At 44.7% G+C, this 13090-nt stretch overlaps 3 protein-coding genes across 6 annotated transcripts; 2 read left to right on the top strand and 1 right to left on the bottom strand.

Moving 5' to 3' along the window:
- Window positions 1–318: 318 nt before the first annotated feature.
- Window positions 319–2336, bottom strand: LOC100836095 (serine/threonine-protein kinase PCRK1). The gene is made up of 2 exons (XM_003560235.4): window positions 1555–2336; window positions 319–1477 (listed from the first exon to the last, which is right to left on the bottom strand). Exons 1-2 carry the CDS (start codon window positions 1933–1935, stop codon window positions 590–592), a joined length of 1269 nt encoding a protein of 422 aa, XP_003560283.1. The 5' UTR covers window positions 1936–2336; the 3' UTR covers window positions 319–589.
- A 689-nt stretch (window positions 2337–3025) lies between these two features.
- Window positions 3026–8918, top strand: LOC100835789 (ABC transporter G family member 28). Its single transcript, XM_003560234.4, has 14 exons — window positions 3026–3478; window positions 3573–3637; window positions 4320–4592; window positions 4745–4808; window positions 4923–5069; window positions 5219–5253; window positions 5398–5471; window positions 5556–6412; window positions 6522–6818; window positions 6937–7398; window positions 7517–7665; window positions 7884–8173; window positions 8268–8389; window positions 8484–8918. The coding sequence occupies exons 1-14, from the start codon at window positions 3267–3269 to the stop codon at window positions 8638–8640; spliced, it is 3204 nt and encodes a 1067-aa protein (XP_003560282.1). The 5' UTR covers window positions 3026–3266; the 3' UTR covers window positions 8641–8918.
- Window positions 8919–9270: 352 nt separating this feature from the next.
- LOC100827861 (serine/arginine-rich splicing factor SR45a) lies at window positions 9271–12733 on the top strand. Of its 4 annotated transcripts, XR_002964818.1 has the most exons (8): window positions 9271–9463; window positions 9978–10004; window positions 10083–10358; window positions 10477–10585; window positions 10711–10860; window positions 11279–11739; window positions 11874–11928; window positions 12256–12343. XR_002964818.1 is itself a non-coding variant. In XM_024461121.1 (7 exons), exons 2-7 carry the CDS (start codon window positions 9982–9984, stop codon window positions 12369–12371), a joined length of 729 nt encoding a protein of 242 aa, XP_024316889.1. In that variant the 5' UTR covers window positions 9274–9463; window positions 9978–9981; the 3' UTR covers window positions 12372–12733. The 4 variants fall into 4 exon arrangements, 3 of the variants coding, with proteins under 3 accessions (XP_024316896.1, XP_024316889.1, XP_003563207.1); XM_024461121.1 differs by lacking the exon at window positions 11279–11739 and having other exon boundaries at window positions 9274–9463; window positions 12256–12733; XM_003563159.4 differs by lacking the exon at window positions 11279–11739 and having other exon boundaries at window positions 9276–9463; window positions 10480–10585; window positions 12256–12733.
- Window positions 12734–13090: the final 357 nt, after the last annotated feature.

Raw genomic sequence — 13090 nt, 5'->3', positions numbered from 1 at the left:
TTTTGTGTCTGTAATGTTACTGGTGTTTTTTGAAGAAGCTGAGACAAGCTTCCTTCTCTCTTTTAGATGCATCTAGGGATATTATTTTTCTTGGGGAGATAGATGCATGTACAGATTTGTCCTCTATCTTGCTTGCCAAGAATATTCATTTCGCACATACTCCAGGGTGTGGATGGATTGGATGGAGATGTATTGACTTGGTCAGTCCGAATGTCGGATTAATTACAGTAGAGAGGTTGGACTTGTTTGGTCGGTCATACAAGAAGACCCTACAAGTCCAACTAGCAGGTGGGAGTAGCAAGCATCACTATCAACCCCAAAGAAAGAAAATGCAACAAAAAGGAGATGTATGACATGGCCGCCATGAAGAGGAAAAATGAAAACAATGAGAGTATCATCACATATATGATTCATTCACCTCATGAACATTATATCTTTCCGATGAAACCGCACACTAGGAAGTCTTTCCGATGGAATTGATTGGTCACTCAGAAAAAAGAGGGGAAAAACTCATACTACTAACTATACTGGGCTAGATTAATTAGGATTCAGCAACATCTAATTAGAAGAGAGTAGAGCTTGAGAATGATCAGCTTGGGCGGGACCTTGTCAAGCTGGCCAGCAACACCCATAATAATCCAGCTTTCTTGCCCTTTCTCTGCTTCACATCTTCCTCCCCACAGGCGCCGTAGCAGTGCAGAGGCGCCTGATCATGGTCGCTGGTGCTGGTGGCAAGATCGACATCCATGGCCTTTTGCACCATGTCGAGCACCTCGGACATCCTGGGACGCGCCCTGGGCAGCCTGGCGAGGCATCGGTTGGCGACGGTGGCGAGCTTTGCGACGGACCTGATGTTGTAGTTGCCCTCGAGCTTGGGATCGACGATGAGCTTGAGCTTGGTGGTGTCGGAGATGTATGGCCTGACCCAGTCGAGGAGCTTCTGCTCGCTCCTGGGCCGGTTGCGGTCGAGGGGGCGGCGTCCCGTGATGAGCTCGTAGAGCAGCACGCCGTAGGTCCAGACGTCGCTCTTGGCCGTGAGGCGGCCCGTCTGGATGTACTCGGGCGCGGCGTAGCCGAGGGTGCCGACGACGGCCGTGGAGACGTGCGTGAGGCCCTCCGTGGGGCCTTCCCTGGCCATGCCGAAGTCGGAGAGCTTGGCGTTCCAGTGTTGGTCCAGGAGGATGTTGGAGGTCTTGAGGTCCCGGAAGATGATCTGGAAATCCATGTCGTGGTGCAGGTAGCTGAGCCCCCTGGCGGCGTGGAGGGCGACCTTGAGGCGGGTGCGCCATGAGAGCGTTGTGCCGATGGCTCTGCCGGAGAGGTGGTCGTCGACGCTCCGGTTGGGCATCAACTCGTAGACGAGGAGACGCTGCGGGCCTCGCTCGTCGTCCTGGGCGCAGTAGCCGATCAGCTTCACCAGGTTGGGATGGTCCACGATTCCCAGCACGTTCACCTCCGTCAGCCACTCCTTGTGCCCCTGTTCCATCAAATTCGATTTCAGGTTCAGATCATCAAATTAAGACAAAGGAACAGGGAAATGAGATGTTTAATTACCTGGAGTCCATTCCGGTTCAGGTGCTTGACAGCAACCTCCTCTTCCTGAGCAGAGCCACTGCCGTTGAGGATGGTGCCTCTGTAGACGCAGCCGAAGCCACCCTCGCCGAGCATGAGCGACCGGCTGAGGTTGCGGGTGGCGGCACGCAGCTCGGAGAAGGAGAAGACTCTCAGGTTTGCCGGCCTGTCCACGAAGCTCGGGTACTGCCGCTGCTGCATGGACTCGACGCTCATGTCGGAGGCGTTGATAGAACCGGAGGCTCCAGACGGGACGGTTGATGACGATGCGGTGGCGGTGCTCGTGGAGTACGCCATGGCGATATTGGGAGTGTCCTCTTGCTCTCCTCCATCTCCATGGAAGCAGGGCAGCAGGCGCCGCATATGTATCCTAAGCTAGAGCAGAGCAACTAGTGTTTGTGTTGCTACAACACCTAACAAGGAAGACCAAGCTCAAGCTCGGACCTTTCTTCTCCTTCTTGTTGTTCGATTCGATCTGGGCGCATGAATGAAGAAGAAGAAGAAGGGAGGCGGAACGGAAAAGAGAAAAGGAAGACCAGAGACTGCCCTGCCGACTCGCTTGACTTACTCACTACCCACCCCCTCCAGCTGGCTCCTGGCTGCGCCAACCCCAACTCCGTTGGTGGGCCCACCACCAGGAAAAAAGCATCATTTTCTCTAATATAAGATACTCGCAAATATAAATCGAGTGACTAATAAGAGCGTGTACAATCGTCGGTGCCATGTATGACGTGAAAGAAAGGGGAATAAAGAAAAAGACATAAACCTTCCATTCACAGGGATAATGCATAGATAAGACAAATTTTCATTATACTATATTTCATTTTATTTAGTTAATTTTATTCATCTAATCAATAATTCTAAGATATAACAATAAGAGATAACGCATTGTACAATACGTTTTCTTGTCTTTTCTAAATGACGTGGAATACATAATATAAGACGGTCTTATCGAACATAGTACGTGCCCTATCCATTACTGATACACACGGTATCTTAGTCTTCACATATGCATTAACAAGTTCATCTAACTTACATGCACATCCTCGTGGCGGGGTCTAATGGGTTGTGCTTGCATTTCAAACCCGATTAAGCATCTGCTTTTACGTTTAAGTACGTCTCGACAAGGCCTTCAAATAGCAAAGTCTTAAGATGTTTGGGTTTTGTCCTAAGTCAAACTTCTTCAAATTTGATCAGGTCTGTAGAAAAAAATATACCAATATGTATAATTTCAAATAAATATACTACTATTTTTTTAGGAAATAAATATACTACTCCGTATGAAGATATACAACACGATGGATTTAACAAAACTAAATTAGATTTATAATTATTGGTGGATTTTTGTATAGGAAATTTGGTTAAATTTTAAGAGTTTGACTTAAATCTATAACATCTTATATTTTGAAATAATATAAGGCCGCATGAATAAAAGAGTATAGATATAGTGTGTGTTTTTGAAAGGCTGCATATGCTCTTGGAGAGTTGTGTGTCTCCGCCGCATCCTTCGCCGGCTGCTTCTCCTTCCTCCGCCTCTTCCGCCCCTCCGACGACATGGGGATGCAGAGTCTCCTCCTCCTCCTCCTCCTTCCTGCCACAGCGAGACCCCTCTCTGACCCCAGCCCCATCATCGGTTCCTGCCTCCATCCCGGTCTGGTCTCCGTCCCCGGCCATCCCCATCTCGATCGATACCCATGGAGGCGCGAGCGGGAGCGCCAGCGCTTCTGCTCCTCCTTATTCTCTCCGCCTCCTCCGCCGCGTCCGCTGCTAACCCTATTCCCCGCCGCTCCCTCGCCGGCGACGTCGTCTCCTTCGCTTCTTCCACCGTCAACCCCCGCCTCAAGAGCCTCACCGACGCCTTTGCGCCACAGGTGCGCAGGGAGCTTGGCTACTGCATCAAGGACACGTACGTATATTACTCATCCACTCCTCCCTCCAAAATTCGGATTTCGATTTTCATTAAAGCATAAGCATTAGATTGACTTGAATTTCGGGGACAGGGAGTGGAATAGGACCTTCAACTTCTCCTCCAATCCCGCATTCCTCGTCGATTGCATGAAGGATGGTAACAATCTTTATCATGCTCTGCTACCCGCCTACCCTTTTTTTGTCATGCTCATTTACTCATCATGATGGATCATTCCAGTTATCAACGAAATAAAACAACAACACTTATTATACTTTTTGAATAATAATTATTTGCGGGTATACTTTTTGAATAAATTGAAGCAATTATATATGGTTGTCTTGGGCTATACGCATCTCGTGTGCAGTGTCTGGGTGTTCAAGCCGGTTCACAAAATCTTGGCAAGCAAAAGTTTATACTGAAGTTATCAACGAAACAAAAGATGTCTCAAGTTTGTCAAAATTTGAATGTATCCAGACATGACTTAGTGTATAAATGCATTCAAATTTAGTCAAAGTTGAGACATCCTTTGTTGGATGGAGGAAATACTAGTATTAAGTTATTAACAGTGTACTGCACTAGTTCCAACTTTGTGTCAATGCAAGTGCAAGTGATGCGTGTTCCAACACACCTATAGGCTATACAGGGCTTTATTTGGTACGTCTTGCAGTATTAGGAAGGATCCATATGAGACAACCATAACATCCATAAGGAGGATGGCATTTTCTTGCTCTGCTTCTGACTGAATACACACTATGATTAAGCATTTCGTTGTCCAGTACACATCCGGTCTGCTAGCTTCTCATGCATCCTTACACAAATCAATCCGTCCAACATGCAGGAGACCTACCTCAACGTGTGTGCACGGCCGCCGAGTTGAAGTTCTACTTCGAGAGCATCCTCGACAGTGTTGGCAGGAAGAATTATGTCAGGCCAAACAGGAACTGCAACCTCACGTCATGGATCGACGGCTGTGAGCCTGGTTGGGGTTGCACTGCTGATGCAGGCCAGGAGGTGGATTTGCAAGATGCCACCAACTTCCCTCCCAGGACGGTTGATTGCCGAGGGTGCTGTCCCGGATTCTTTTGCCCTCATGGCCTCACTTGCATGATACGTACGTACGTAAGCCCTCAGTAACACTTGCAAATTTCTTTATTTTTCGAAGACTTGTTCTTCATATATAGTACATGAACTAACACTCTTGTACGTAGCGCTAAACATATAATAATTAATTGTCGCCCTACTCTGTCTGTACTACACATGCAGCTTGCCCTTTGGGAGCTTACTGTCCACAATCCACTCTAAACAAAACCACTGGAATCTGTGATCCGTAAGTTGCATTGCTACCCGTATTCTCCCATGTCATCTCCCCAGTGTATGGAAATGCAAGGCCGGCTTATGTTCTAACTTAATGAATAAATGCTTGCTTGCTGGATCGTTGCAGATACAATTACCAACCACCTCCTGGGAAACCAAATCATACTTGTGGTGGTGCTGATAGATGGTCAGATGTCCTTAGTACTGACGATGTTTTCTGTCCACCTGGTTACTACTGTCCAAGCACTATAACCAAACTCGATTGCAGTAGTGGGTAATTCTATCTATCGATCAAATGCTTAATATTGAACCTCACAATGATTCTCATGCCCAAACTTTTTACTAGTTATATGTAAATGTGAGTTTCCTTGTGTGAGTCGTCAAACTTTTTACTAATACATGCAAGCTGCTGCATTTGTGCAGGTTCTATTGCAGGAAAGGATCAACTACCCAGACTAGTAAGTTAGCTCCTTAATACTTTTTATATTTACATGTTTTCCTTTTGTTCTTCTACTAGTCCACTCTGAATTAAATACTGTTGTTAGAGTTTGCTTTGTGCTTCATATGTGCCAACCTTCTGAACGTATCCCCCTTAATTGCAGAATGCTTATCCAAGGGCAGTTGTAAACCAAACTCTGCAACGCAGGACATTACGATTTTTGGTGCATTGCTAGTGGTAACATACCGTATTTGATGTTCGGAGTCTACTGTATTGATACCCAATCTTTAACCTAACAGGTTGGGCTTTACAATTCTGTAGGGTGCCCTGAGTTTAGTGTTATTGGTCATATATAACTTCTCTGGACAACTTCTGACCAACCGGGAGAAAAGGCAAGCGAAATCTAGGGAGGCTGCTGCAAGACACGCAAGAGAGACTGTACAGGCTCGTGAAAGGTGGAAATCAGCTAAAGATGTTGCAAAGAAGCATGCCATTGGCCTGCAGTCATCGCTCTCCCGGACTTTCTCACGCAAGAAGACTCTCAGGACACATGAACCACCTAAAGGAGGTAGCGGCCTGCATCCACCTGAAGAACCTGATGCGAAAGAATCAGGAGGGAAGAAGAATGATAATCTTACTGACACGATGCACTCACTTGAAGAGAACCCCGAAAAAGACAATGTAGAAGCAGGAGAGAAAAGGAGGAAAGGGAGACATGCGCACACTCAGAGCCAAATTTTCAAGTATGCATATGGGCAACTTGAAAAGGAAAAGGCAATGGAGCAGCAGAGTAGTAGTAGTAACCTTACCCTTTCAGGAGTGATATCCATGGCAACTGATGAAGATATCAAGACAAGACCTAGAATTGAGATCGCTTTCAAAGACCTTACTCTAACCTTGAAGGGGAGTAAGAAAAAACTCTTAAGGTCTGTAACTGGGAAGCTTATGCCTGGTCGGGTAGCTGCTGTGATGGGCCCGTCAGGTGCGGGAAAGACCACATTCTTGAGTGCTATTGCAGGCAAGGCAACTGGATGTGAGACAACCGGTATGATACTCATAAACGGGAAAATAGAACCTCTCCGGGCATACAAGAAAATCATTGGCTTTGTCCCGCAAGATGATATTGTCCATGGAAACTTGACTGTTCAAGAGAACCTTTGGTTCAATGCAAGATGCAGGTACGTACTATATTACATTTTTCTTTCATAGTGTGGTGTATTTATTACATGTTGGCCCGTAAATAAATGTAGACATGCTGAAAGGCTAGTCTTGTTGCATGTTCTCCAGGCTTTCCGCTGACATGTCACAAGCTGATAAAGTTCTTGTTGTGGAAAGAGTCATCGAGGCCTTGGGGCTGCAAGCAGTTCGTGATTCCTTGGTTGGAACTGTTGAACAGCGCGGCATCTCTGGTGGCCAGCGTAAACGAGTAAATGTTGGCCTAGAGATGGTCATGGAACCCTCTGTGTTGATTTTAGATGAGCCAACATCTGGTTTGGACAGTGCTTCATCCCTGCTTTTACTTCGTGCTCTACGCAGGGAAGCTCTTGAAGGCGTCAACATCTCTATGGTGGTTCATCAACCCAGGTTACTGTTAATTTCCAATTTTTCCTCCATAACAGCTTAATTATATATATGCAGCCTTGTTGCTTCTGGGTACAACTCAAGTTTATTAATTGACTCAACTGAGGTTACATGCATGCAGCTATACATTGTACAAGATGTTTGATGATTTGATACTTCTCGCGAAAGGTGGTTTGACTGTTTACCATGGGCCTGTGAAGAAAGTGGAGGAGTACTTTCAAGGATTGGGGATTGTCGTCCCGGATCGTGTGAATCCGCCGGACTACTACATAGACATTTTGGAGGGAATTGTTAAGCCAAACACAAATGAAGCAGTTAATGTAAAAGATCTCCCTCTGCGATGGATGCTGCATAATGGGTACGAAGTTCCACAAGATATGTTGCAGAGTTCTTCTGACGCAGAATCATCATTTAGGGGATCAGAAGGGAGTCACAGCCCTGAAGCTGACCCCGGAGTGTGGGGTAATGTCAGGGACATAGTTGGACAGAAGAAGGATGAGTTTGATTACAATAAATCTTCTGAAGATTTATCTAACCGACACACTCCTGGCATCCTTAGGCAGTATAAGTACTACTTGGGAAGGTATATAATTGTTTCCTTTGGGAAGTACATACAGATTTCGTATTTCTTTTTTGAGGTACGTATTTGATACTTATGAGCTGCATCATATTCATTTTGTTTGTTTACTCCCCTGCCCCAGATGTGGCAAGCAGAGGCTTCGTGAAGCTAGAATACAAGGAGTCGACTATATGATTCTGGGTCTTGCTGGTATCTGTCTAGGCACACTAGCTAAAGTGAGCGACGAGACATTTGGAGCACTTGGCTACACATACACTGTCATTGCTGTCTGTAAGTTTGTCTTTTAGCTAGTTCTGGGAAACGCCCTATATAGGAACTCAACTTTTGCTGTAGCTACAACTCAAAATTAAATTGCACTGATGCTGAGAACTCAAAATCGACGATCGACGTCAAGGTTGTTTCTGGATGAATTTAACAGTTAACATAGTACGTAGAATTCATTTTGCATGTGAAGCAAACAAAATAAACTAGCTAGTGTTTGGCTGCAGCTCTGCTGTGCAAGATTGGAGCTCTTCGATCATTTTCCCTGGAGAAGATACACTACTGGAGAGAGAGAGCATCTGGCATGAGCTCACTGGCATATTTCTTGTCCAAAGACACAATAGATCACATCAATACGATTATAAAGCCAATCGTTTACCTATCCATGTTCTACTTCTTTAACAACCCAAGGTCATCAATCTGGGAAAACTACATTGTCCTTGTTGCGCTTGTCTACTGCGTGACGGGAATCGGCTACACTTTTGCCATCTTCTTCCAGCCTGGTTCTGCACAACTGGTATGTTTCATATAGTATTAACTCATACTAGTACACGGCTAGCTAGGTTTTTAAGTTTAGGGTGAAGAAAATTAAGACATGGTTTTAATGTCAGTGGTCAGCGCTGCTTCCGGTTGTTCTAACTTTGGTATCAAGCGAGCAGAAAGGCACCATATTTGCCAGTTTATGCTACACAAAATGGGCTCTGGAAGCATTTGTGATCGCAAATGCGCAGAGGTAAAACATGTCTGATCGATTTGTAAAGTAGATATACAGTTATAAATATTTTCACAAAGCATATGATACATATGTATGGTAAATTGCAATGTAGGTATTCCGGTGTGTGGCTGATCACTCGATGTGGTTCGCTGTCGAAGACTGGATACGACATTGATGACAAGCTTCTGTGTATAATAATTCTTGTGGCGAATGGGATAGTGTTCCGATGTATAGCCTTCTTCTGCATGGTCATCTTCCAAAAGCACTGAGTCCTTTCAATTCTTCCTTTCTTGATCCATCCACCCATCACCCACCCTCTTCCTTATATATCCTGCTCCTGTGTGTTGTATGTGGGTGTATGTAACTGACTGACTGATGGAGTAAGTAGAAATACATACATACAATTAGTAATGTACAAGTTAGATGGATCGAATTCCCTCCTTGTGTAGCCGCAGCAGCAGTTAAAGTTTGGTTAACAAGAGATCTTTTGTTTCAAGAGAACAACTCTAGTAAATATGATTGGAAATTCTTTTCAATGCTGCTCAAATCGATTGCATACGATGTGTTTATGTGTCCTGCTTATTTGTCCATGATTTTTTTTTTCTCTGAGGGTAAGGATCATTCTTGTTTTGAGAGAGGAGGGGGAAAGACTTATTCATGTCAGAAATTAATCAGTAGGCCAGCAAGCACAGTAGGTTTTAAGAACATCTGTATTTATTGGTTCAATAAACAAAATACAAAGGATCGATATCCTGAAACAAAACGCCTAGATCCATGATCCATGCTGTTCCTACGTAGTAGTAGAAAATTGCCAGGCCCAGCCTAAGACACAACTAGCAGAACCCAAAGGCCCAACCCAAGACCCAAGTAAGCAAAGTAAGGCAAAACGATTTGGAGTCAAGTGGAGTCCTCCCTCCCGTAGTCCCGTAGAGGCAGAAAGCAGTCGCCGTCCATCCCGAATCCCTTCCCCCTTCTCTGCTCTGCTCTGCACATCCATCTTCTTCTTTCTTGGCTTTTCTTGGACTTGAACTTGGCCCGTCTTCTTCAGCTTCAACCCTAGCCCCCCAGGTTGTGGTGGTGGTGCTGGTGCTGGTATGGATTTCTTCTCCTCTTCATTCTCTGCTTTCTTGCTTTATCATGCAATAGAGATCGCCTTTTGCTCCATGTTCCTCTTTTTACCTAGGGTTTTTTTTGTTCTTCTTAAGTCAATTCATCCACTGAAATACTGAATGTCCGTTCCATCTTATGGATCTTAGTATCTTATCCTCCACCCTTAAATCTTGGAGGTATTTAATTTTACTCTGCTGTCTGTCACTAAATACTCCGTACTAGAGTAGGGCAGTAGGAATCCAATCTAAGCAACCATGTTTCTTCACTGCTTCGCAAATTCCACCACTTCAGGCTATCCATCGAACCTACAAGTCTTCTGTACTAGTAGGATCGATACATGGAACCCTAACCTTGCTGGATCCCCTGCCCATAAAAGCCTAAACATGCATACTCTCTCTGAGGAGAATTCATGCTTTCTACTATCTGGCACTGCCCCTCCCTGTTGTTATAGTGCAGTATGCCATGTGTTTACTCTCTTCTTGTCTGATTTCTGCAGCTTGATGCCGCAGTCCAATGAAGTAAGGTCAGTTCTCCCGACTATTAACAACACAGCCTTTGCTATCTTGTGTGAAAAGAGCGAGAACCTTACCTTCATTTTCAGGTACACCGCACGCTCGATCACACCCCCAGCAGACAGAGACAGCTCTTCAAAGTCGCCCCCTCCAAAGAGACGTGCCGCCTCAAGGTCACCTCCTCTTCCTCCTCCTCCTCCACTTCCCAAAGGCACGCACATCATCGCAAGGTCATCTCCTTGCAAAAGGCGCAGCGTCTCAAGGTCTCCTCTGCCTAGAAGACGCAGCGTCTCAAGGTCTCCTCCTCCAAAGAGGCGTGGAAGATCAAGGTCAAGATCCAGGTCTCGGAATAGAAGCCGCTCAAGGCAAGTCTATGTGGTATATGTACCAGGGACCATGTTATTTAGGCGGCCAATTAGCCATTCAGAAAATATATTGTGCAGTATCATAAAAGATATTCATATTTATTTTCCTTATGTGTAGCAGGAGTGCAGATGAAGTAAGGAATCCTGGGAACAACCTGTATGTCACTGGACTGTCCACACGGACATCCGGTGATGACTTGGAGAAATTCTTCAGTAAAGAGGGAAAGGTACTCTGCTACTCCGTGCTCTACATTGTTCCTTCAGATCTTATATTTGATATTTCTCCTTACCCGTGACCACTTGCTTATTGCATTATTGTGGCTAGCTAATGTGCTGTGTTTCAAAACTGCAGGTTAAAGACTGCCATGTCGTTATGGATCCTCGTACAAAAGAATCCCGTGGCTTTGCATTTGTGACAATGGACAATATCGAGGATGCAAGGCGTTGCATCAAATACCTGCACCGTACTGTACTTGAAGGCCGCCTCATCAGTGTGGCAAAGGTAACATACCTTTTTTTCTTTGTACCAACCTTAATGCTACCCCGTGTTACATAATCATCTTTTTCTTTTCTCATATGTCATATCCATTCGAGTGTTCATGTTAGTTCTTATTACCAGGTAGTAGAGCAGTGTATGTATCAACTCTTTGCGTGATCTTGACACAAGAATTTAGCTGTCCTACTCAGATGTTTTTGGCCAACTTTATCTGAGAATTAACCACACATCCAGGAAGAGTTACTGGTTACAAGTTATGAATCCATAGTTTGCTACCGGAGTGAGGCTAGAAACTGCGCGTCTGTGCCCTTATGTCTAGTCTCCAACAAAATATAATTTGGTTTGTACTTTGTAACATCTTTTATACATATCAAAACCTTGAGCAATTCTGTTATGAACTCGGTCAAGTCTCACTGAATTTCAGAAACGCTGGTTTATCTTACAAAGCAAATTTATATATTGGGGCGGCCATGGATTCTGCACGGCCCATTGCGTTGGTGCACTGGTGTAGCATACACTAGTAAGGGTTTGTTCGAGTTATGCTCTTACACATTTCCAATCCAGGAAATGGATAGTTCATCTTGTTTATGTGTTTCTTTGCTTTTCTTCTGCTGATTTCCCTGACCATGCAGCTTCCACATTGTTGGCTGCCTCAACATTGTTGTCTATAAAATTACTGAATCAAGTACCGGTTGGTTCCTGCAACTTCACCATCTGTTGCCTCTCCATCACCATCGTCCACTGCACTTTCTGCACTGACCTTAGACCTGAAGTCACTGCTATGGTCTTGGGGTAAAAAAAGTCACATGTCTCTGGACGTTGCAGGTCTACGTGTCACCACCGTAGACCTTGTTTCAAATTTTCAATATGTGTTGAGCTACTGCGGTACGTGTGGCTGGTGTTAAAGGACCTCATTTTGCTTCCCTTTAGGACTAAATTGACTTAATCTATCTATGCAAAGTAATTTTGGTTTATAGCGTGGTTGTATTCCTGTCTGCTGCTGACATTTTTAATTTCAGGCAAAAAGAACTCGCAAGAGGACCCCTACTCCTGGAGAATACTGTGGCCCAAGAGGTATGCACAGAGATATATTTTATCTTCTGCACTGGGATTACTTGAATAGATGCTTTGCCTCCTGTTGCTGATATTGCTTCTCTTCTAGATTGTTTGATATGTCCTGTAGCATCAGATTACTGTACAATGAACTTAAGCCAACACGATTAGCCGTTTTTTTTTTCATTTCCAGTGCATTTTAGATTCACTCACGGGATTGGTACTCTTGTTTCACTGTAACACAGTTTGGTCTGCTGGACAAGAATGGGATACATAGATGGGTTGGGGGACTAGGTCTGTAATGTGTAGCAATGAATTCAGATGATATCTAATTGATTGTATGTGCAGGCGGGCGTTCTCAAGGGCGAGCACGGAGCCCTTCACCTCCCCGTTCTCGCAGACGGTCAAGGGATCGATCGAGGTCGCCAGGCGGAAGAAGGGACAGAAATGGGAAGCATAACTGAAATGGGAGTAACAGCAAATTAAGTGGTATCACTGGGGAGTTGAGCAGGAGTTTGAAGGTCACCTGTTCTCGTGACTAGTTGTTGAATGTTGCACTTTGGCTTGTGTTCCTCTTCATGATACTAAGAGACTGGATATGTCTGATGCCATGTGCTGTGATGCCATGTGATAATTTTTGGTTTAGTGTTCCCCTACCTCGCTGCCCACGTGTATCTTTTAAGTTTCTACACCAACTCTTGAGATTTCGTTATTTGTGAGTTTTAGGGTGTGTTTACTTGGCAACCGAAATCAAACCATGCCAATGTTTTGACTGTGACCGAAATTTTGGCTCTTGCTTGAATGGTAGCCAGTATTTTTGTATGCACATGCTCCCTGGCCAATGCTAATTCATTTTTTCTCGCCAACATCGGTCAAAACATATGCAACGAAAAGTTTAAATATTTTCTAGCCAACTTTTGGTGGGGTTAGATTGGGTTCAAATCAAACACAGCCTTTTTCCACGAGGAGCAAGACTAGTACCAGCTCTTTGTTGACTCTCGAAATGTATAAATAGAGTTTTTTTTTGAAACTATGTATAAATAGAGTTGACAACACAGCAGGATGCCATAGGAGCTGGAGAAGGTTCAAGTTGAAAAAAAGTGACGTTTGTGAATTGTACGCTTGGGACACAAAAGGAAAGAAAAGTGAAGAGAGAGGAGTGCAAAAAAGTGACATTTGTGAA

The sequence above is a fragment of the Brachypodium distachyon genome, chromosome 1 (genome assembly GCF_000005505.3).
Source record: "Brachypodium distachyon strain Bd21 chromosome 1, Brachypodium_distachyon_v3.0, whole genome shotgun sequence".
In the NCBI taxonomy this organism is placed as follows: domain Eukaryota; kingdom Viridiplantae; phylum Streptophyta; class Magnoliopsida; order Poales; family Poaceae; genus Brachypodium; species Brachypodium distachyon.
The sequence above is the reverse complement of the archived record's forward strand: the minus strand, read 5'-3'. Positions and strand labels throughout refer to the sequence as shown.

What these genes read in the sequence shown, in the direction of transcription:
- LOC100836095 (XM_003560235.4), bottom strand. Translation starts at nt 1,935, where the DNA reads ATGCGGCGCCTGCTGCCCTGCTTCCATGGAGATGGAGGAGAGCAAGAG. An exon ending in TGAACCGGAATGGACTCCAG is followed by an intron (nt 1,478 to 1,554) that starts GTAATTAAACAT and finishes TTGATGGAACAG; the next exon opens with GGGCACAAGGAGTGGCTGAC.
- LOC100835789 (XM_003560234.4), top strand. Translation starts at nt 3,267, where the DNA reads ATGGAGGCGCGAGCGGGAGCGCCAGCGCTTCTGCTCCTCCTTATTCTC. An exon ending in ACCACTGGAATCTGTGATCC is followed by an intron (nt 4,809 to 4,922) that starts GTAAGTTGCATT and finishes GGATCGTTGCAG; the next exon opens with ATACAATTACCAACCACCTC. An exon ending in ATACACTGTCATTGCTGTCT is followed by an intron (nt 7,666 to 7,883) that starts GTAAGTTTGTCT and finishes GTTTGGCTGCAG; the next exon opens with CTCTGCTGTGCAAGATTGGA.
- LOC100827861 (XM_024461121.1), top strand. Translation starts at nt 9,982, where the DNA reads ATGCCGCAGTCCAATGAAGTAAG. An exon ending in TCTTCAGTAAAGAGGGAAAG is followed by an intron (nt 10,586 to 10,710) that starts GTACTCTGCTAC and finishes TCAAAACTGCAG; the next exon opens with GTTAAAGACTGCCATGTCGT. An exon ending in AGAATACTGTGGCCCAAGAG is followed by an intron (nt 11,929 to 12,255) that starts GTATGCACAGAG and finishes TTGTATGTGCAG; the next exon opens with GCGGGCGTTCTCAAGGGCGA.